At 44.8% G+C, this 22,644-nt stretch overlaps 1 protein-coding gene across 13 annotated transcripts in view; it reads right to left on the minus strand.

The window, feature by feature from the left end:
* Nucleotides 1-22,644, minus strand: part of BCAS3 (BCAS3 microtubule associated cell migration factor) — a 372,112-nt gene that overhangs the window by 12,756 nt on the left and 336,712 nt on the right. For 6 of the 13 annotated variants that reach the window (XM_074845789.1, XM_074845793.1, XM_074845781.1 and 3 more), the window contains 2 exons: nucleotides 11,034-11,201; nucleotides 4,036-4,101 (listed from right to left, as the gene is read on the minus strand). In XM_074845789.1, coding sequence (XP_074701890.1) covers nucleotides 4,036-4,101; nucleotides 11,034-11,201 — 234 coding nt within the window. Of the gene's footprint in view, nucleotides 1-4,035; nucleotides 4,102-10,986; nucleotides 11,202-22,644 lie in introns of all 13 variants that reach the window. The other 7 variants (XM_074845795.1, XM_074845796.1, XM_074845783.1 and 4 more) reach the window with 4 other exon arrangements.

Consider the following 22,644-nt stretch of genomic DNA (forward strand, 5'->3'; position numbering starts at 1 on the left):
AATTAGCTCATGCATTACCAAGCATGTAATTACCAGTGATGTAATTTAAGAGGGCACCAGCAGAAACATAGAAAAAAGCAGCTGGTCCGTTATCTTTCTGTCTTTACATTTTGCCTCGAGATCTTTTTCATTTTTTGTGAAGGCACAACTTTTACACAGCACTATTTTTACAGCAAGAATATGCCTTTGGGGGTTTCAACCACTTGCATGAACCTCCGCAGGGGTCCTGAACACCTTCCACTTCTGCTGGGGCAGCAGTATAGATGGTTTCTCCATCTGCAAAATGCCTCCAACCGATTTGTCATTTTTCTTACTCTTAGCTTTTTTTGTCAGCCGATTGTGCACACAATATTGAGCAATAATAAACAGAGGAGGATGAAAACTGCTGCAGCTTGAGAAGTGAGCTCAGGATATGATTCCTCCTCACCGGATGCCTGGAAGATGTCACTGAAATTCTCTCTCCCTTAGTGCAACCCGTGTGGAGCCAATATGAACTCCCAGCAAAGTGCTTAAAAACCCATTATTTATAATAACTGTTAAATGATGAGACATTGTTTACCCAGATCGCAAGATAAATTCTCACTTACAGAATGCTTGCCTGACCATCCTGAACGTCATCTGGTTTTTATTTAAATGCAAAATGTAATTAGGCTCCCAATAACACAGCAGAAGAATTCAATAAGATAGGGCTTTTCACTTACAGTTTAATATTAACATTTTCCCATAAATGTTAATGAATAAAAGTCTACTGTTTTATATGTTATCCATGGTGGGGAGACAGCAGGCTAGGAATGGAAGGAAAGCTAATCTTTTCATACCACAAGTTACGATATATACCTCAAGGAGAACTAACTGTTCCCAGCACTGTCAGGGACGCGGCCACAACACTGCTTCCTCCTGGGGCACCCACCAGACCTGGTCCCACGGGACGTGCTCCAGGGAGTCTCCCTCCCCATCAATCCTTCCCCAGCCAAAATCCCCTTTGGGTTTTTATCTCCTTTTCCCCTTGCCCTCTCTTCCCCCGTCCTGCTTCCTGCCCGACCATCTCCACCAGACATACTACGAGCATCAGATAGCAGACAACATCACTGTTAAGCAAGGATACGGCCCCAAGCCCTGATATTCTTAGACTCCACCATGGATAGCAGGGCAAGATTATCGGAAAAATCAGGCTACTATTTGTCTGATATTCTGTTAGAGAAATGCACAGGGGTGATGAGAGGTGATGGCAGGGCTGCAGACTACAGTACGACGATAGGAAACGATACAGCATCTGAACGGGTGGGAGAAAGCCCTTGGAGCTGGCGGAGGTGACACTTTGGGAGTCCACCGAAGGACTCGTGCCTCCTCATGTTGAAGCGTGAGGAGCAGATCCTGTGGTGCAAGAGGGGCCTCTGTGGCCGAGAGGACTGAAAGCTGCAGGGCCGAAGGGTTGGCTCACACTGGAACATTTAAATTGTTTTAGCTTTTGACCTTCCATTTATTGCGGGGGGTTTTGCTGTGTTAATGTGTATTTTGCTGTTTGTTGACTCATACTTCATTGTATCTCTCTAATAGGAAGTGCTCATTTAACAGCTGAACTGCTTAACAATTTATTGTATAAATGGGTTTCCATTCTACAGCCTCCTTTCCTGTCTCCCTGGTGAGGGCAACGCATAGTTTATGAGAGCTTTGCCATGACTTGGGCCATCGTCCTTCCACAATCCAGGGAACGGTAAATACCCTCGGCATCAGTGTGACGTTAATACTCTGCACGGGCAGGAAGGGAGCTGGTGAATTGGCCACACATCATTTTAAGATAACGAAAGGCTCAAACTTTCAAAGAGTTAATGCAAGATGTGCAGGAGATCCGCAGGAAGCAAAAACGGGAGCAGTGTCAGCCTAGGAATCCCCGCCAGCGGGACCCCGGGGTGGGAGCGGGGTGGTGGCACGCTGTCCGGCTGGCCACGCACCCTCCGCCACCGAGCACACAGCGTGCCCTGAGCTGCGGCTCGTCCTTACCCCGAGGGTCACGGGAGTCACGTACGGCTGTACACGGGGATTTCAGGGCACGCTGGCCTTCCTGGGGCTCAGATGGCAACGCTGGAGCAGAGACTGAGGGGCACAAAGGCGGCAACACAGCTGAGGTGAGACTCGCACCTTCCCCCAGCCAAGCCAGGCTTTAGGAGCAAGCACCAGCCAATGCTGCACACACCTTAAAATCACTCCTGCAAAAATCAGCAAAATACCAAAAGGCTTTCTGGGGCTGCTGGGCTTGGGAGGAGGGAGAGGAACTGTCTTGTCTTTATTCTGCCACCACCTCAGCAGCTGCAACAAGTTTTGGCTCACAAAACAGCTGTAAAAATACCAGTCCTGGTTCAAATGCTGGGAGACGAGGGCTCTTATACTTACTAAGAGAGATATGCTTGCCGTCAGTCACATCCTACATAAAAATACCATGCAAAGACTCCTAAAAGGAATAACAAGGTAATTATAGAAACTAGAGATGGAAAAATCCTGTAGTCTCCTCGTCTCCTGCACCCTGCTCAGTATGGGACTGCTCGGTGTGGGGCAGGCTTCAGACCTCGGACTTTTAAAGGGAAGATTTAATAAACACTGAGAAATGTTTCTAAATATTTAGAAAACCCCAAATAACAGATTTCCAAGCCAAGCTGTACAAACAGAAAATGAATTTAGAAAACTGTTAAAAATCAACAGGTTTTGCGTGCACCAAAATATATTTCTTCGAATAGCAAGCATCACCTCAGGGGCATGATGCTGCCAACAGAGCGGTAAGGATGCTCAGCCCCTTGCAGAATCAGGCCTAAATGAATACCTACCGTGGCTTTCCTCTTGTTCCCCTTGAAATCGATAGCAGAAGCCTCAGTGATGCAAAAAGCTTAATGCTTTAGGAGGTACTCAGCAAAACAGTCAAATGTGAGCAAAGCCAAGCTAGACAGAAGGGAGCTTTACATTTTCCTGTGAAACACTGGAGGTATTGCAGTAGGAAAATTAATTTGCTTAATCATTAGGAGGAAAAACCACAAACCAAAGTAAACCAAAACAAAACTCAACACAGCAACAAATCTCTAAGGACAAAGGGAATTGTTTCTGGTGTAACTACTCTGAGACAAAGCACTGGAAGAAAAATGTCCAGTTCCAATAATGTCATAACCCGATTACAGCCTGCACAGAAGAGCTAAAACACTTGCAGAACAATGAGTAAGAAATTAAGTTTTAAATTGAGTGCTGGCCCTATCTTGTGTCACTTCTTTATATTCTAGGAGAAAGGACACGGCTGAGCTCATTTCATATACAGCAGCGTGAGATGCCTGGATGCAGACATCATTTAGTCATCTCATATATGTTTCTCCCCATTTCTTTCTCCTGGAGGAATGACAAATCTAGAAATGTGACTGCACTTTGTTTTATTATGATATTGATTTTTCTGCAAAGGGAAAGTGCATTTATCCCCCAGGTCTGTGTGCTGGCAAGAAAGGGTTAACAAAATGTTTATCACAAAGCTGGCTTCAGAGTTGAAAGTAATGTGATCAGTAATGAATTTTGTGTTACATTAGGTTGTATAAATGGACAGACAAGCGCAGACAACAAGTGGCCAGGAGTCGGGGCTAATCTAATGATGTAAAAATAGAGACAGCACCAATTATACTTGGGGCCAGCTCAGAGCTCCTGCAGGGACTGCAAATGAATAGGTACAAATCAAATTACTGACTAATAGACGCACTACAAGAGAGGGCAGTCAATGCTAAATACATTAGGGCCTTGTGACCTCTCTGCTCTGAACAGCAGAATCCTAAATTTGACTTAAAAAAAAAAAAAAAATCAAAGAAACTCTTGTTCGTTTAAGGAGAGAAATAGAACAATGTTATTTGTGAAATGATTTGAGACACTTAGATATTTTTTGTTGTGTTCCCCTATGACCACATTACGTATGTAACCCTTTGAAAGCTGACAGAGGGTTTGCTTTTAAGAACAAGGAGAAATATTCTTTGTGCAAAAGTTAAGACCTGATAACAATACAGTTATGTTACATACCAAAACATTTCAAAGCCATGTGCCTCTTTGTGGTGATGTTTTTTACTGCTACTTCACCGGCTGTGTCTGTATCAAAAATAAAATATTTCTTAAAAAATGCCTTGATTTAATAATAAGAAAAAGAAAAGGAATCTCCCCACACCACAATTGATAATAAGTAAATGCAGTCGATCAACTTGTTATCAAATGGCAGAAAGTCAGAGTTCTCTCGTGGTATCAGTGCTCCCTTTAGAAACAGCAGCAGATTTTTTCTACAAACAGCAATGAACCGAAATTCATACCAGAAACATTTGTGGTATCAGCATTCATTGCCCTCCCCGCCCCCTTAAATAACGTATGACCTGGAAGAAATTCCACTAAAAACTCCTGGGGCTGGTGGTGAGGCAGATCTGGAAACCTGGGAAATGGTTGGGAAGCTAAAAATGCCCTTGTTGGCCCTGGCAGAGCTGCGGGCGGGGGCTGCTCCAGGGACAGTGGCTTGGGCAGGAGAGTGAGAAGCCGGGGGTGAAGTGCCTGATGTCCTGCACGGGGCAGCTGCGCTGCTGTTGCATGTTGCACGTGAGAAATAACTACTAAAACGACGTTAAGACGTGTGCAAGGCAAATGTTGCTCTTCTGATTCCCCACTTCAAAAATGGTGGCTCCTAAAGAGCCCTGAATTTTCACTCCTTTTAAACGAGTCTCATTCAAATAAACCTTTTGTAGGAAGAACTGCATTGAGCTCTTAGACTTATTTGAGGGGGTAATTTAATCTCTGACCCTGGGATGAATATTCTGAAAGTTCAAAGGCTGCTTTTAGCATCAATGTTATTTGATATGTCAGTGTGTTTGCTGCCCAAGCTGATTTTGCATTGAACCTGTGCAGAAATCTCTTTGCAGAAATGCTCTTCAGAGGGAAACTCAATTGTTCTGTGTTCCTATATCCCATGCCTAAGTTAGGATTAAGACCAACTGAGGAGAGGGAAGACAAAAAATGTCTTAGAAAAATTATAAGGAAGAAGAGGGAAAGAAAGAAGGAAGGAAGGAAGGAAAGAAGGGAAAGGTCTTGAGTGAAGCTCAGACTCTATACAGGGCTAATCCTATCCCTGAAACTAAATGTACAGGTACATCTGTGTCCGGGTGGTTGCTCATCTCTGAACACAATTTATGACCACAGACATTTTCTCTTTTGGAAAAACCCAGGAAGGATGCTCCTTACATGGGATCAAAGGGCAGCAGCTCGCTCTCCTCCGGCAGAGAAGCATGCTCCCCACGTCAGCCAGGCACGCCAGAAAGCGTGTGACTTCCCTTCTCCAAACCACAAATTTCACATAAAGGTTTCAAAAACATCCCCCTGCAAAGCTCAAAGGTGTCAAGACCTGAGTTAGGCTGAGGCTAGTGTAACCACATGGCTTCGGCTGGGGACCGGGATCCCAACTGCCCTGATCACTGATCCTGGGTTTCATATGGGCTATTCCCTAACAGCACGTCTAATTAGCTCCACTTACTTACATCCCATTAATCAGGTTAAAGAGTTTGCTTCAACATATGAGCTTCCTTCATCGCATTATGAGTTTGTTCATGAAATTTGGAAGGAATCCAGATGGTTTCTTCTGAGGGCCAGGCGCCGGGCGCTCTGCGGCGTTTGCACCTCACCGCTGTGCCACTGGCTTTCCACAGGTGGTAGTTGAAAGACTTCAGAGTTTTGGAAGAAAATAAGCCATACCTTTTCCTTTTTTTTTTTAAACTGAAACTTTATAATGGGCTTTAAACACCTTGCTTTAAATTCTTCAAATCTTGTGGGTTGCATTGACCATGATGGTGCCATACTTGCACCCTTCCCTGTTCAGACCTACAGCACTGGTTCTGAGATGCAAAATTTGGGGGGTGCTCTGGAGCTTTTAATATAGGCTCTTACTGCAAGTTAATATGTATTCCTGAGACAGGATAGATAGAGAAAAAAGTTGTTTTGCTCCACAAACTGCAGTGTAAACTGAGCCACCGTAGGGTACTGGATTTCACGATGAATTAAAAAAAAAAAAAAAAATACACGCCCACAAAAAAGCAGTTCTACTCTTGTACATCCACAGAACAGTTCCACCACTTGTAAAACGCTGCAGCAATGTGGATTTGGGTATGCTTTGCCAAAATAAATTAGATATGAATATAAGTACAACATGCAGGCAGCCAAACAAATTGTAACAGAGAAGACACAGCAGATGGGCACGGACTGGAATCACACGCTGAAAACACAGTAAACCCCATCCTGCATCTCCACAGCTGCCCAGACTCCAGCAGCTCTTTCTGGCAGAAAAACCAGGGGTCTGACAGTGGCAGCAGCACATTTATCACTAAAGGAAGTTTGCAGCATTGCCTATCCTGACAAAATAATGTAAGCAGTGATGAATACTTATTTATTTTTTATATTGACAATTCTCCCTTGGAAACCTGTCCGTTGTGTTAGTCTCCTGAAGAACAGATCTACCCTTCTGTCACTGTACTATGTGCTTTATAGTAATAAGCCTGAGAAATGTAGAGAATGGGTTTTGATTTGCTAAATCACACGAAAGCTGAGCCTGAAGCTGTGCCTAGATTTAACATCCAGCTAAACCTTTCACCCAGGTCAAAGGAGGGAGGAGAAGCTGCAACAAACTCCCCAGGGCTGACAGTATCTTCCCTCCTGGTGCTCCAGATGCAGGGCCACACCGTTTCATGCTCACTGCTGCTGTCCTGGAGCTGCTAACTCCCTTCTGGGACTGACTGACAGAGCCACTGGTTTTCCTTCAGGCCAGCTGACATCTTAAGCAGACGTGACTGGGGGCCTAATGAATTTGGGGTCCCTGGGATGTACACAGACCACACTGTACTTCTGTAGGAAGAACCCCCATCAGCATCACGGCTGTGGATGCCGTCCTCAGCCCAGAGGGAACGGGCAGAGAGCGCAAGGGGAATCTGTCTCCCGCGGTTCAGCATACTTAACTCCCACGGCACAGAAACAGGGGATGGACACAGAAATACTCTTCCACAGATAAATTTCAGAAAACATCCCATCGCTCAGACTGTAAAGGCATGGTCCCTTATTATAGTCTGATTTTCAATATTATGCCTAGAAATAACTGAAATGCATTTGAAAGCTTAAGAAATGTACTTGTTGAAGGAATTACATAAATCAGAGGATTTACTGATTACAGTATTTCTGGAGGGAAAGATTTCTAGCCTGGGCTGGCAATTTCTGCACGTCCAGTTTGAGTGGATAATTGTCAGAGATATTTGTCTCCTAGAAGCCCAGTTTCATAAATCACAATACTAGCTTTTCTTTTTTTTCTGAGACTGCAATGTGAAGCTCCAGAACATACTCAGAAACCATACTGCAAATGTAAATATTGTAGCTACTTGAAAACAAAGCTTTGCAAGCAAAAGTGGTCACTGAGCATTAGTATTTTGTGAGTAGACCTTCATTTTTTTTTTTTTTTAGTGAGTTTGACAGAAACTGAAACAGCAAAACCATCTTTTTGCATCTTTGCCAATTTACGCCTTCTTTGGAATTAAATGCGTATCTAGGCTGACAGCTTATGTACAGCAGACTCCACTTAAGATAGACATGGGTTGTCTGGATAATTGGATAACAAGGCGAAAAGCTGGTTTCCCAATCAAGTCAACTAGCTGGATGACTGGAGTTATCATTTAGGTCACGAGGGAAGTAGATTTTGGGGGGGGGTCATTTTCCAGACCTGGTTCTTCTCCCGTCCATGTCCGACAGCCCTTGGCAACTTGTTGGAGTCAGAGGTGGAAAAGACCCATCAGGCCATCTAATTCCCCTTCCCTGCAAATGCCAGATTATTCCTCATGTTCTTAGCATCCTCCAGTTTGATGTTTCCTGTATAACCAATCTTTGGGTCATTTCTGTCTCTGCCAGCAGCCAGAACCACCGAACCAGTGAGGTGTTGCCAACCCTGCTCTGCAATGCAACGGGGTAGGTAAGAAACAAAGACTGTGAATATCTACTCCCCAAAGAGGTCTGTGTGCCATGAGCATGTGTTTCCTCCACACTGCTGCAGCATATCAGCCCTGATTACTATATAAATCTACGTGTCAGCTATGTCCTAACAGTTAAGGCATTAAAAGAATCTATTTATCTCTTGCCATTAAGTGCATGTCAGGACCAGTTGAGCACTTGATAAAGTCTCACTGTCCACTCTAATGTCCATTTTGTCTTTGTCCACACAGCGGAGCCGAGCACTGCACATGCACATGCACATACCTTCACATTCAGAGTTAGAAATTTTCATTAATTCATGTTTCAGTTCGAATAAGACTTTGCAAGTTTCATTAAATCTCTGCAAAATGTATTTAAGGACTGAAGAGAATCCAAGGAGCACAAAAAGGGGTTAAATGCACACATAACATAAAGGCATGCGTTAAGTTAAAATGAGTTATTTTAGGATTATTAAATGGAGGTTTATAACTTCCATAATTTTGAGTCCAATGCAGAAATATAAACACTGTCTTTGGAACCAGTACCAATATATAAATCAACTACCAACAAGCAAATTTACAGTGTTCTTCTCTGCTGAACTCTATCATTTCACTGAGGTGAGTGGGCAGCAGAGAATCCAAGGATGAAAACTGATTGTTTTTCAAAGATAATTCGGTACAGCCTAGGTTTGTTAAGATGTAAGTGGTTTTGAGGGCAGTGAAAACTATCCTACTTGTTACAAGCCAACAAAGACACCTCTTCTTTGAAGAAAGTACCTCCAAACTTATCTTTCCCCATTTATTAAGCAGCAGACAGATGCTAGCACTTTACCGTACTCCAGAGCCTGACAAACGGCTGGCTGGCAGCCTGCCGCGAGCGCAGCCACGCATGTTGTAGCGAGCGCTAGTCGACTCCCTAGGCAAGTGCAGTTTTCCAGGTATCATCTGAGCAGGAGAGAACTTTTTATGGCCATCTGGTAAGAAGAGCTCAAGAGCTGTTAGGGGATGGAAGTGGAAAGGGCACGGGAGTTCACAGCCTTATCACTAGGTTTTCTTTGCTGCACTGAGTCACCACATGCCCAAATCCTGAGAATAAAGTATGTTAGTGGTGGAGAGAATCCCAAGGCAGGCAGGAAAACAGAGTGTAATGACAGCGAGAGGAGGAGAGTGGGGTGGGGTGAGTTGGGTCAATGCTCACGTTACTCACTATTGCTGCTTACATGTGCTGCTTTGAGATGGCATCTATCTTATGCTCATTATGAAGATTTATATATCTGGAGTAAAAGCAGGGAGAAATCTCTTTGGATGAATTTTAGCTCAGTGCTGGCATCTCTATAAACAGTTTCTTTCTGTCTTTACACCTGCAGTACTGTGAGCCTAATCTTACGCCAAAGAAGTTGGCACTCACTGCTATCAGCTGGTTTTGGTGAAAATGGAAGGAAAATACAGACCTCTGCCTCTGACAAAATTCCTGGTTTACAATATAATACAATGTCAAAACTTTGGGGCAGTCAGTCACCTTGACTTGGCACGTCTAGATGGCTTCAGCTTTCAGAGAAGGTGTTCCCCTCACCTTTCCCCTAATGTACACAGCCTGAGGGGAGCTGACCCGTTATTGGAAATGGGTACCACACAAAGTTCACTCTGATCACAGTATGGGTCAGTAAGTGATGAAATATGTGCCTTTGTCTATTTTCACAGCCTGTTTTTCCACTTTCACAGCCCTTTACAGACATGAGCTCGTTGAACTCCACACCAGCAATGTGAGGCATCTCTATCCTCACCTGTGCTCATCCTCAGATGGAGCACTGGAGTCACGGACATGTTAAGTGCCTCATCAGAGGCAACAAGCTGGTGAGAATTTGCACCAGATCTGTAACTGAGACCCATACTTAGTGTTCAAACAGCTCTTTCTGTTAGTACCAAACCTTAAACCATCCATTGACTCCATCTTTTTCAAGATGAAAATCAGAGGAAAGGCAGTTTGAAAGGCGACAAGCTGGGCTATGAAGGGTGCTTTGGCACCACTCAGCAGCTTGGTTATTGCTATCTGTATCTCCAGCCTGGGGGAGGGAGCAGCAGTTTGGTGAGCTGTGGTGGGCTTCGTGCTCAATAGTGACCCTGTAAAGCAGGGGGACGAGCCCTGATGGGAGAGTCCCTGGGCCTTCGCCAGCTGAAGCATATCAGGGAGAGCTCGGAGAAGCACAAGGCCCTCAGCAATACATGAGGGCAACAGCAGAAGGAAGAGACAACTTCTGCTCTACACAGCCCTCCTGTAGTGGCCATAGGTTGGCATTCCCATACGTTTCTGCTAGAGCTTGTCCTCTTCTTCCTTCCCAGGCAAGTTGCCAGAGGAGTGACAAGCGAGATGGCAGCTGATGTTAGAAGTCACTGTTACTACTGGCCGCTGGTCACCACACAAATGGTGCACGGATCAAAGACGGGCCTAGTCCTTTTACTAGAGGGCATTTGTAAAAACAAGTCAAAATTAATGGAGACAATAAAACTGCAATAACTGTGCTTTAACATTTCTGAGCATCTCCTACCACTGGGCCCCTTCTGAGCAGCATAATCTCTGACGTGCCATTCCATTTACTTAAACAGATGATATAATTTATCAATATAATGGACACTGATGAAGATGGATTAATTTGGATTACAGAACCAGGACACAAAATGAGGATGTGTGCGATTATGCCATTGTTTGGAGCAGGGTGGGCAAGGGCAGCAATCTGCACAGGCTCGGGTGCTCCTGAGTTGGCAGGGGAGGGAGGAGAGCCCTTGTCACAGCTATACGGTGAGGAAGCTTCAAGCGCCAGTGTTTTTCTTCAAGTTACTTTAGGCTTCTCAAACTACGTTTGTGTGATCTACCACTATTTTCTTTTTATAAATGATTTCTCTCACACTAAGCGAGATCCCCGTGAAAGTTAATTAATCAGAGAGGTAGCGTACAGAGAAAAGGAAAAGCAAAACTTAAAAAAAAAAAAAAAAAAATCACCATTGGGTGAGATGTACGTGATCTCTGATCACACCTCTTCTTTGTACCTGTTCCTGATCCCACTGTGTCCCTGCTGGGAGATTCGCACATCGCGTCGGCCAGGCGCTCCCGAAGGCCCTCTTCAGTGTGCTCCATGGAAGACATGTGGCGGAGACCGAAGTTCTCGGGCCAGCTCCCGCACACCTCCAGCAAGGTCACGCTCCGGTCGAAGGCACCTTCAACAAACAAACGGGAGATGTCTGGGAGACCCTAGGACCAAACTACTTCCACACATACTGTTTATTGCATTGGAAAGAAAGGCGGCCTTGCGTTTTGAGTTCCTGAAACACTGCTTTTAGCACATTAGTTAAAATGTTGGTGTTAATAGCACAGCAGGAGCAAGCAGAGCCCTAAGTACTGAACAGCTTTGACCAAGCAGCTGTAAGCAAAAAGGTTAAATTAAAAATACAGACCCAGTTCTGGTCTCACACTAGTGAGAGTCAGGAAATCAGCATCATGACACTGATGTAAATGACATGTAATGTTGAAAAGCTGTACATACGTTATTAAGTACATGTTAGACAACTAGAAATTATTTTTAAAGTTGATTTGTCTTTCACTGGGTTGCTATTGAGTGCTCTTGCCCTTCTCAGACAACGGACAAGTCATTTTGTCTTTGCTGATGGGCTCAAATTTTAGCTAAAATCCCTTTCTTGCTCTTGAACAGAGAAGTGGAGCAGTGGGATATACTGATGAGGAAAGGACAGCTTGCTTTCTGCCTTGTGTTTGAAGCGTGTCTACTGAAGGAAAAAAGCAAGCCCTTCTTTCAGTCTGGGCTATCTGTGGATTTTCTGTTCCCGCACTGTGAAACTTCAGGTCAAACGTGAGCTAACGGAGACTCTCCCCTCATCGGTGCTTTACTGAAGATGCTGGCTGTTGTGATGGAGCGCACGCACCTACGAAAGACACTTAATTCCTTAACTTGCAGTTATTACCTCACTCACAACAGGGTATGATCTGCTGAATGCAAAGATACGATTCTGAATTCAAGATCACTTCAAAGTACAAGTTAAAATTTTTCTACTTTACTATACAGCAAGTCTTCTGCAAAGGCTTACTTAAATCATTCCCACTTGGAACAAGATTACAGTTATGCTTTGTTGCTTCAAGCACATACCATTTACTCAACTATTAGGTAACTGAATATGCAGCATTTATTGTGCCTGGTTTCTGCCAGCCTACAGAGGGGAAAAAATGCAAATGCCAATGTTTCTCAAAGTTAAAAGTACATGAAACACGTCCTTGTTATCAGGCCTTTGGTTTTCCCCTTTGATCAGCCGTCAGAAACTATCTACACTTGTAGCCTGTGACTGTACAGCTTCACAGCACACTCCCTGCCACTGACAGGTGGTAATAGAAAGGGTGAGAGACCAAGCCCCGCGGCAGGCGTCCCTTCCTCTGATAACGTCCAAAGTACCGGGTGATAACCGTTAGTAAACACTCGGGCAGCCGGTTAATCCATACATCAGCAAAGAGGGGCAGATAATTTTGAACTCTAATGGCATGGACAAAAGCACCAGGGCTGGCATTCAGGGATTTATATGGGCTGCAATGGTGACTTCTGGCTCCTGAATTTCATCGGCGCGCACAACTTTGATTTATCTCTTTGCCTGGCTGCAGAGTAGATTCCTGGCACTAGAAAACCATCAACACTAAAATGGACCTCTACAAAATGGGACCGTGGCTCTTATGTGATACATGCACTTGAACTCTGGATGAATCCCAGTTTAAACCGAGAGGAGGAATGACCAAATATTTCAACTTTTAATGGGTCTTTGGATTTATAAGGTTACTCTAGTCCACTAATTTGTTTTAAAGCAAGGGTTCTTGAAGCTTGCTTGAGAAAATGCAGTAAGGAGGTGAAGTAATTTCAATGATGTTTAAGTCTCTGCAACATTTCCACATTGTCAGCTATCCTAACTGCAGGAGGAAAAGCAAAATTTGGTCTTTTTTTGAAGCTTCTTTTTTCAGGTCATCCTTCTGCAGTTTCATGCTACCCTGAGACCCCCACCCCACATATGCTCCAAGACCCCACTGACTGCAGTTGGTTTAGACAGGGCTGTTCACGTACCTGAAGAGCTATCGGGGCGGCTTTTAAACCTGCATCCCCAAACCCCAGGGTGGCAGAGGGGAGATGATGAGCTCCCACGGGTTTGCAGGGCTGTGCCGGAGATGAGAAATCTCTTCTTTACTAGTGTCTGCCCTTCCTCCGAAAGTGAGAAATAGGAGCATTTCTGCTCCTATAAGCAGACACATGAATAATAAGGCAAATGGCTTTTGAAGCTCTGCCAAGATGCCTGCATATGTGTACAGGGAGAAACTTCATAGAGCGCTGGTCTCTGGCTCCTGAGATACTTGAGTGAGAGCAAAGGAGACAAGTGCAGCGTTACCTCCACAATCAGGGCCAAGAGCTGCCAAAACTTCTTAGCAGCAACATGTGAGGTTGCAAGTGTTAATGCAAATGCTGGTTAGAGGGATTAACTGCACAGAAAGTTTTCTTGTTAAAAAACTGTAAGGCCGGTGAAGCTCTAGTTTTATCTTTCCTCCCTTTTCACTCCTTCTCCACGTTAGGAGTACACGTCTCGTGATATGATTCGCCTCCAGGCATCCAGCTGTGATTCACCAGCCACACAGCACCCCACGGGTGATCACCCTGCCTGAGTAACGGGCGGCAGGGGCAGAGGGGGTCTGTGCGCCGTCATCTGCTCTGTGCTGCAGTGGAACCCACAAATTCCTCCTTATTTCAATACGCACACTGATAAAGTGGGTTCCACATAAAGCTGAACACGCAGATGTGCAACCGAGGTTACTTGGGGTGTGGGGGTAGAAAATGGGACCTTGCATGAACAGGCAGGTCCTTTCCTACCATAAAGCTCTTCCCTCTCTGATGTAAAGCAAAACTGTTTCAGGAAAAACAAGACCGATTGTTACGGATCTTCCCGTTCTTCTTGCCATTGCATCAGCAGACAGCACACGTATCAAAGTAAAATTATTATTTTCAAGGCAGAATTCAGTCCTGGGTACTTTTACACCTTGGAAAATTCTTCTGTGAAGTGCATGAAGTGGCAGATGGGCTGGTTGCTCCCCAGGAGCCTTTGGGTGCTTTGCCCTACGTATATTGTTACCAACAGCACAAGAACTAATGGCATTAAACTCACACTGATACCAGCTAACCGTATCTCTGCTATTTATTAAATTGTAATCTCTTTTTCTGGCTGCCTTCCTCTCCCCTTTTCAATCCTAGTATCTCAGTTGATAACTTATCAAATTCCCCATCGTCGGCCAGAGAGAAGTTTACAAATAAACCTCAGTGGAGTGTCCTGCTCTCAAAATCCCCCAAACCCACAGCCAGAATATGACTGCAGAGCCAACGCGGCTGAGAAAGCTCCTGCTGATTCAAGGGATTACTGAAGGGTTGAGAGAAGGCAGGCTTCGACCCGTGCCTTTACAGGCAAACTGCTGAAATCCTACTGACAGCCACCAAGATCAGACCTTGACGTGTGAAGCCCAGCCTTTCTTCTGTCCCCCAGACCTGATACAGCTTTGACAGTGGAACAGGTTCCACCTGAACGGAGCAATTAATTTAGAAACAACTCAAGAAAGAAGCACATTAGCTATTATTTTAGTCAAGCAATTACTAGTGAAATCCTGGTGAAACCTCATTAAATCACTGCAAAAAATCCCATTGCCTTAAAATTGTGTCAGTATTTCACCCTATCACGTGGTGTTTTCAAGCTAGCAGAACATTTACTTCTCCCTTTATTTACTGAAGATGAAACTGGATGGAAATTAAGACCATCAGCCTCCTCTGTATGATGCCCAAGCACCATCCCAGACCCACGGCACTACAAATCAAAAACAACCCCAAATCAAACCAAATGGAACAAGCAGAAACCTTGGCTTGAACATCTAGGTCGAAAGTACTTTGTTTTGCAATTCCAGCGTGTTTCGCTTTACACTGCCCCAAACACTCCAAGTTAATTCTGCTCCACACGCAGGATTTTCCTATTAAAACTTTAATTTTCTCCTGATACCGATCTCCCACTTCTGTCCTTCCACTGACATTTGCCTCCCAACGAGCACTGCCCTTTACTCACGCCGCTGCCGGATGGAGCAGAATCAGGCCCCCGTCTTTCTGCTTAATGTTTCTTGCATTTTATTAATGGCAAAGGCTTCTGTTATTACTCATACCAAATTACCTTGCTTAGAAGCACAGGATTTGTCGTTTGCATTGCAATTGTTTCAAGGCTTTTAATATAAAAGGAAAATAAATTCTACAGGAAGAAAAAAAAAAAAGCCTCAAACCTTGGAAACGTCCTTTCATTTCACAGCTAGCCCTACCAAGCAAGACTGAGAAAACCAGAGAAGTTTATTTTCTTCTCTGAAAAATCTAGTAGTAAAAAGTATTTTTACAAAATATTTTAATGCTCCTAGTGTGTTATTTTTCTAAGTCAAAATAGCTAAGCTAAATCTTTCACCATAGCCCTTTAATTCAAAAGCCAGGGGAAATTTTTTTCATTAAACCTCTGGACGGCTTTGTTGAAAATATGAAATCAAGTAGCTCCATTTCCTGTCTTCTAAGGAACAGTAAATCAAAAAGAGTACGTTCTCCAAAAATACAGTAATGGTTCTATTAAAGAGCTTGACAGTTTTGAGCCTCACCTTGCATATTGCAACATACGTGTGAGCAAAAATAACAGAGTAAATAGGAGAGGAAATGACCTGCCAATTTTAACCGATAAAAGATGCATCCTTCTCATGAAAGGGATGGGGGTCTGACCCCCGGGGACGGCAGACCCTGGGGCGTGACCAAGACGGTCTCGGGGGGAGAGGAGGGGCTGCCCATCGCCAAGTCCCTGCCTTTTCTGGCCCCTTCAGAAGCAGGAGTGGACTTTGAAGGGAGTCCCAACCCGCTCGGCACCGGACGCCCCGGTAACCGCAGCATGAGCATGACAGGGCTGCCCAGAAAAGCCTCGGCCGGGAGCGAGAACCCCACGGGTGTGTGGGGAACCAGCGCATGGAAACTCCTTGCCCAGAGTAGTGAGTCAAATTGTAACATACCCCGTTTAAATATTAACGGTTGAACTTTCCTACAGGGTTTGCCAATTCACTTCCATGCCATAACTTTGTGACTCCAGGGGGAATGCCACAGAGCAGCAGCTCTCAGTACTTGAACGGGGACCTGTGCAAACGCCTTATTTAAGCGTGGAGGAAGCGGCGTCTCCCCGACCTGCCCCGTGTCTGACTTTTGAACGCGTGCCCGTGCTTGGCGGCACGCGCTGCTGATCCTCTCCGATGCACAGCTCACACGCAGCCTCCCTGCTCTCCCACGGCACACGCACGCCAACTTACGTGTGACAGACTTTGCAACAGCTCACCTCTGTCTATGGCTGTTGAATCAAGGTGTGAGCGTTAATTATTGCCTTTGGAAACAATGGCAGGAGCTACAGCCTTTGCGAGTAACTCTATTTCCCTGTCATCTTCCCTCCCACAGAGTTCCTTTTTTTCCAGAATCGCTCACAGTTCTGCTATAAACAGGACATTACTCACCAGCTCTGTATCCTGTGAGTGCATTTAATTAATGGAGACTTCAGCCGGGGTACCCAGTCCCACAGGCAATGAACACTTTCAAATCCCTTTGAACTTTTGGCTAAGCGAGGCCAAGAGGTTCCTGCATCCCTCCTCGGCGCACTACAGACTTGTAAACAAAAATACTGTTTATTCCTCTGTCATCATTTCTAAATGAGTTTTAAGCAAACATGCAGCTGCTGGGAGGAGCAAGCCCGGCGACAGGGTGGCCCCGGGAGCCCCTGTGCCCAGCAGCTCTGTGGGGACAAAGGCAGATGGTTGGGCAAGAGGTTGCCCAGGTTGTCCAGTGCGACAGTGGCCACATCCAGCTCAGGACAGTGGCCAAAGTAATGGTTGGCAACGTTCAGGATCAGAGCAGTGTCACAGCGCAAGCTCGACAGGTCCTCAGGGACCATCTCGCCCTCCCCACCGCCCCGACAAACGCGGTCTCCTCCGGTCCTGCACAAGGGGTTAACCTCGAGCTCAGGAGAAGCATTTCAGATGATTAGGAACATAGCCAGCAATCACAGCCATCGTGAAGGCTTTCAAATGTGAGCGGGGCTGCAATTTTCAGAGCTGGAGCAGTGAGATATTTTTATAAATACATAAATCTTCTCAAGGAAAAACAAATATAGAGGAAAGAATGTAAACATTATTGTAAAATGCATAATAAAATGTCTGTTGTTTGTTAATTTTGCTCCTTATTATCCAGTCTATGTACCACCGATGTTGAAACATTTGCCTTTTTTTTTTTTTTTTAAACTCCCTTATTCATTTAAAAATAGTTTCCTGCATGTTATATGAATAAGCAAAACCTAAGGTCCTAAATCCAGGAGAACTTTGAAGTATGAAACCCATGGTCTATGGGAACTATGTTTTCATTAATCAAAGTAGATGTTTCTAAAGCCATCAGATTTATCATGACTGGATTTCATATGTGAAACCCAATATACACACAGACATACACTGCTTGTCCTTTTGGATTAGTTCTGACCTTTTACTCTCCTTTCTGAAGGATCTGCCTTTCCTCAGAGCAAGGCTGCCCTGTTTTACCACTGCATCAGCCAAAGGAGCCTTGACAAAGTGCGTTTTCAACTCTCTGCTTTCTGTGTCTGAGTACGAGTCTGGGTTAAGGTCAAAACATAAATGATTAAGTATATTTATTAAACTCTGCCTTTGCCTTGAATGCTCCCTGCGACTGTTCTATGCCATCCAAACTGCAGTTTCACACCAGCCTGCTGGCAATACACCTGGCCACCAAACGAGGGACCCAAGTGTCACCACAGTGCCGACGCCGAGCCCTGGGCTGGCAAAAGCTGAACCAAGCCCCCGCTGAGCCCCCCGAGCATCGCCGAGGGCTCCTGCAGCCCTGGCCCAGCTCCTGGCTTCCCCAGAGGCGCGGAGGTTAGCAAAAGGACACGGGAGAGAGATGGGATGGTTTAAAAACTGGAGGCAGGATGTGACATCCATCCAAAGCAGGACTTAAAAGATAAAATGCAAAAAATCTGTGTTTGGTGTCATCGGGGAAATTTATGCCGTGGTTTTGCAGTACCAGAAGCACAAGTTTGAAAGACCAAGATGCTGGGGGCGAGCGAGGGCTCTGGTGCGGGCAGAGGTGGCTGCCACTGTGCCACAGGCACCCACCGGGACGGCACAGCCCAACTACAGCCTAAGGAATACAGTGCGCTGAAAAATAACATGAGTGTATTTGTACTCTTCTTGCAATACTGGATACAATTTATTTAGCGGTCTAAAAGCAAAAAGAGATGGAAACTACAGCATAACTGGATGCTATTACAATTTTAAAAACAAAATACCCCCTCATAATACAACTAATTTCCAAGAAGAAATGTTTTTTTCCCTTGCATATTTTAACTCTTTACAGCTTTGTAGAATCAGAACGCCTGGAAAAAATCAGGAATGCTACAATCATCCCCAAGCCCCCTTAGAGATTAACATTTCTTTACATTTAATCCTGACATAAAGTAGAGTATCCCGAAGAACAGAGAGTCCTGCACAACACGGGGCAGTTGGGGTGGGTGCGCGTTACCAGGTACGATTCTGCACAGCAGAAACTTCACCTGATGTTCTTTCAACCTCTAGGTCTGGAAATTTCATTAAAAAAGGATTCACAAAAGATCTTCAGCACTTTTCAGTTTTTGCAAAGTTGGAAGTGTTTTCTTGTGGTATTCACATACTTATAAGTCTCAGTCCTGGTTAAAATTAGAAAATCCAGTAATTTTTTTTTCTCCTAGTAAAGTTTCCCACTCTCTGAAGATCTATGACTTAGCTAAGCTTACAATAAGATGATTATTGAGATTTTCAAGAATGCCTAGGAAATTTAAACACACAATGAATTCCATTAAATCTCAGTGGAGGTTTTTTTAGACGAGTCTTTATTTTGTTTTACTTCTCATCTGAATAAAAGCTGTGACTTTATGATGCTGAAGTCTGCGTTGGCTTCACTGGGAAAAGCTGCGTAAGATGCAGGAAGGACATCTGGTATTTCTGTGACACTACATAACGATTCTCATTTGCTTATTTGTTTATAAGCCAAGTCATTTCTGAACCATTTTGGAAGAGGTTTGCAGGCATACCCTGTCTTAGTGAGCTCACTTTGCGAGGTAGAAGTATGCCAATTCCACTGGAGAGACTTGAATAATATATTACTTCCCTTAAGAAAACAGCAAGATTTATCTTGCTTATTATCAATCTCGTGGCATGTGCAAATGCACATATATATATACGCACAAAGTACACATAATGGATTATAAAAGGCTCATATTTACCCACAAGTAAGGAAAGATCTGACAACTCATCGGGGTTTTCTGGATAACTAAGATCTTATGTTACACTTTGAGACACAAGTGTGGATTTGTCATATTGCTTAAGAATTAGTGGTAACTGTCTGAGCCAAGGAATTTAATTCTGATTGTTTCATTTGAATTAAAAAAATCTTAGTGTTGAAAAAACATTGGAACTGCGCTATATACTAATATATCACTCAAACTGTAATAGGAGATTCTTTCTTGTGTAATAGAAACAGCGAGTGTAATGCTTGGAAAGGCCAAGTTCGTCGTGGGTACAGATCCGCCGCAGCTGCTAGGGGTTACCGTATCTTAAACCCGCCGCAGGGGAGGGGCGAAGGCCTCCCCATCCCATCCCATCCCATCCCATCCCATCCCGTCCCGTCCCGTCCCGTCCCGTCCCGTCCCGTCCCGTCCCGTCCCGTCCCGTCCCATCCCATCCCATCCCATCCCGCCCGGAGCTACACAGCAGGGATGGATGTGGCCCAGCACACGGCCCTAAACCCCCGAGCATCCTCAACGTCCTCCCACGCAGCAGACCGAGCCTACCAGAGACACAGACTTCTGCTGGGCTTTGGGTAAGTTCTTCTTTCTAAGTATTACGCACACAGAGAAATGTTGACAAACAAGGGGAGATAAAGGGGCAGTTTGTTATCAGCTCGGAGAAAGCTTGGAGAAGAGACTCTGCAGGAAAGCGGCCGAGCAGCCATTGAAGCTCCGGAAATGTGAAATTTGGTTTATATCACTAGCAACCAGTTAAGAATGAAACTGAAATATTTTTTGCATTATAAGAGCAAATGTTTCTCTGGTCTCACATCACCTTTTCCAGATGAAACATTTCACAAGCTGACATATAAACAGAAACCAAAATATTTTCCTAAGGTGCATCACTAATCCCACTCGGGGCCTCTAACTTGTAATTTATTTGTCTTACCTCACTATGAGATAATGTACGCCTCGGTTCCAAGCTACTGTCTAATAACTACTTGTACACAGGATAAATAAATCTCACTTGCAAATACTACGCACTCGCTGGGTGTTTGGGAAGAGCTTGCAGGGTGACTTCTATTTTCCTGCCGGTCGCTGCCCAGCACGTGCACGGCCCTGGCTCCTGGCCTCGCCCGCCTGCCTTGTGTCCCTGCCCGCCGCTGCCAGCCCAAAGCTGCAAAGCTTCTCGCAGCATTCGTAAGCACAAGGCATCTGTTGTTTGCACTTTGCAGAAATTAGCATATTTGAGTCATTTACAGGAGGGGTTTCCATGTCAGTAACGTAACTCCTTGCCATTCCCCCATGCTGTAACGGCACAGCGTGCTGGGCCACCTTGTCTAGACCGTGCTTTTGCCAAGAAAGGTTGGACCAGATGGTCCTTGAGGTCCCTTCCAACCCGGTATTCTACGATCCTATGATTTTCCTTAGGGAATAACAGAGGAGCGATGACCTTCTGACACTTTCTCTAGCAACTCTCGCTGTGCTAACGTTCAATTTATCAGGGTTATATCTAATACTATGCGCACAGCCTGCTGTAATCACAACTTCCCTACAAGTACTTTAACATATTTCACAAACAGCATGAGATGGATTCAGGTGTTAAACCGGAGTGACAGAAATGTTTGTGTTCAGGGCAGCTGGGCAGCTGCTCTAAGGATACAGCACCATTAACATCAGGAATTGGTTTGGAAACTTACTCTTGTTACTTATTAATTGAGTGACCAAGATCAGGGAATGGAGGAGAGACTGCAAAACACACCCAGAGGGCCAAATTCTTAGCTGAGGCAAAATGAGTTATCAGCACTGACAGAAAGAGTTTTATTGCTTACACCAGGGAAGAGCTAGAACATCAAGGTTTAAGTAACTCACCAAAAGTCATTGGGCAAGTCCGTGCCAGGGCTGCCCAGAAAGAAATCTCCTGTCTGAGGACAACCCAGTGCAATGCCACATCTTCCTAGAAGGTACGAAAGCATGGAGGGGATCTCCAGGGGCACCGAGTGCTGCCCTGGCCAGGCAGCAGGTCCAGACACCTTTCCACCAGCTCTGGACATTTTGGAAATTGCTCACTCCAAGTCTCTAGATCCCTCTAAGAACACTAGGAAAAGGTGTTTCTCTAAGGACTACAGGAAAAGATGAAATTTTATGTTTAGAAAATAATAAAAATTCAAAAAACCTTCAACTTGTTTCCTTGTAAGCCTTCCAAGTCCAGGAAAATAAATTCTTTTGGCCCGATTCTGAATTCATTACAAGCATGTGCCAAGTTGCACGAGCTAGTTATCTAAGCTCCAGCAAGGACTGGACCTGCAAAGCACTGAATCTCTGGTCCCAAGCCAGCTTAAGCATATACTTAATTTTAAGCTTGCAAACAGCCACGGTGACTTCAATGGTAGTATATATATGCTGAAAGTTAAGTGTCTGCTTAAGTGTGCTGCTGGAGCAGGGCCAGAGCACTTGGGGACTCGCAGCACCAAGGTCTGATCTCCTACCAAACCCTGTCCAAGGGAGGGATTTCACCCCAGCCAGGCAGGCTTTGGAAGGGACAGGCAGGACCCAGCTGGTCAGGAGCCAGCAGACCCGTCCTTGCTGCCTGAAGTTTTCCTCTGCATACATTGAGGAGGTTTTGCCCTTGTCACTTGTATTATCCATCAGACATTTGGTGGCTGGATAAGGCAGAGCGACATTGCAAGGTGAGATGATGGAGTGAAAAAATTATTGCAACTGGCATGTCCTAGCCTAAGGCTTTCGGTCATTTAACTCATCTCACTCTCATCCTCAGCAAAGACTGTACTCAAAGGGCAGGAGATTTACCCTTCTACATGCCTCATGTTTGCACTTGGCAATTTGCAGTAACAACTCCAAATGCAAACAGGAGTTAGGCAAAGATGGCTCACTGCTTACGGCTAAGAGCAAAGCTTTCAGGAATAAGCAAGAACTACTTAAAAAAAAAAGTCATACAAGGACTTTTAGTGCCATGAATAACAACACCTTTTTTCCACTTGACAATGGCACTCTGACCTTGTGTTACAGAAATCGTAAAAGGTGACTAGAAGGGTGCTCCTATAGGGCATTATTCTTACAGGGAAAAATTGAAATTAAAATCTTTCTTACTAATGTCCTCGGAATTTCTCTGTCCTCTCCCATCAGATCACTGCCTACGAGAAAGCTCACTACGTACAGGTTTTTCATGGTAGATGACCATTTGTGCATGGGTTAAAGCGCTGCCAGATGCTCAGCAAAACTCCTGGACTTCAGACGA

The sequence above is a fragment of the Strix aluco genome, chromosome 19, assembly GCF_031877795.1.
Source record: "Strix aluco isolate bStrAlu1 chromosome 19, bStrAlu1.hap1, whole genome shotgun sequence".
NCBI classification, from domain to species: Eukaryota; Metazoa; Chordata; class Aves; order Strigiformes; family Strigidae; genus Strix; species Strix aluco.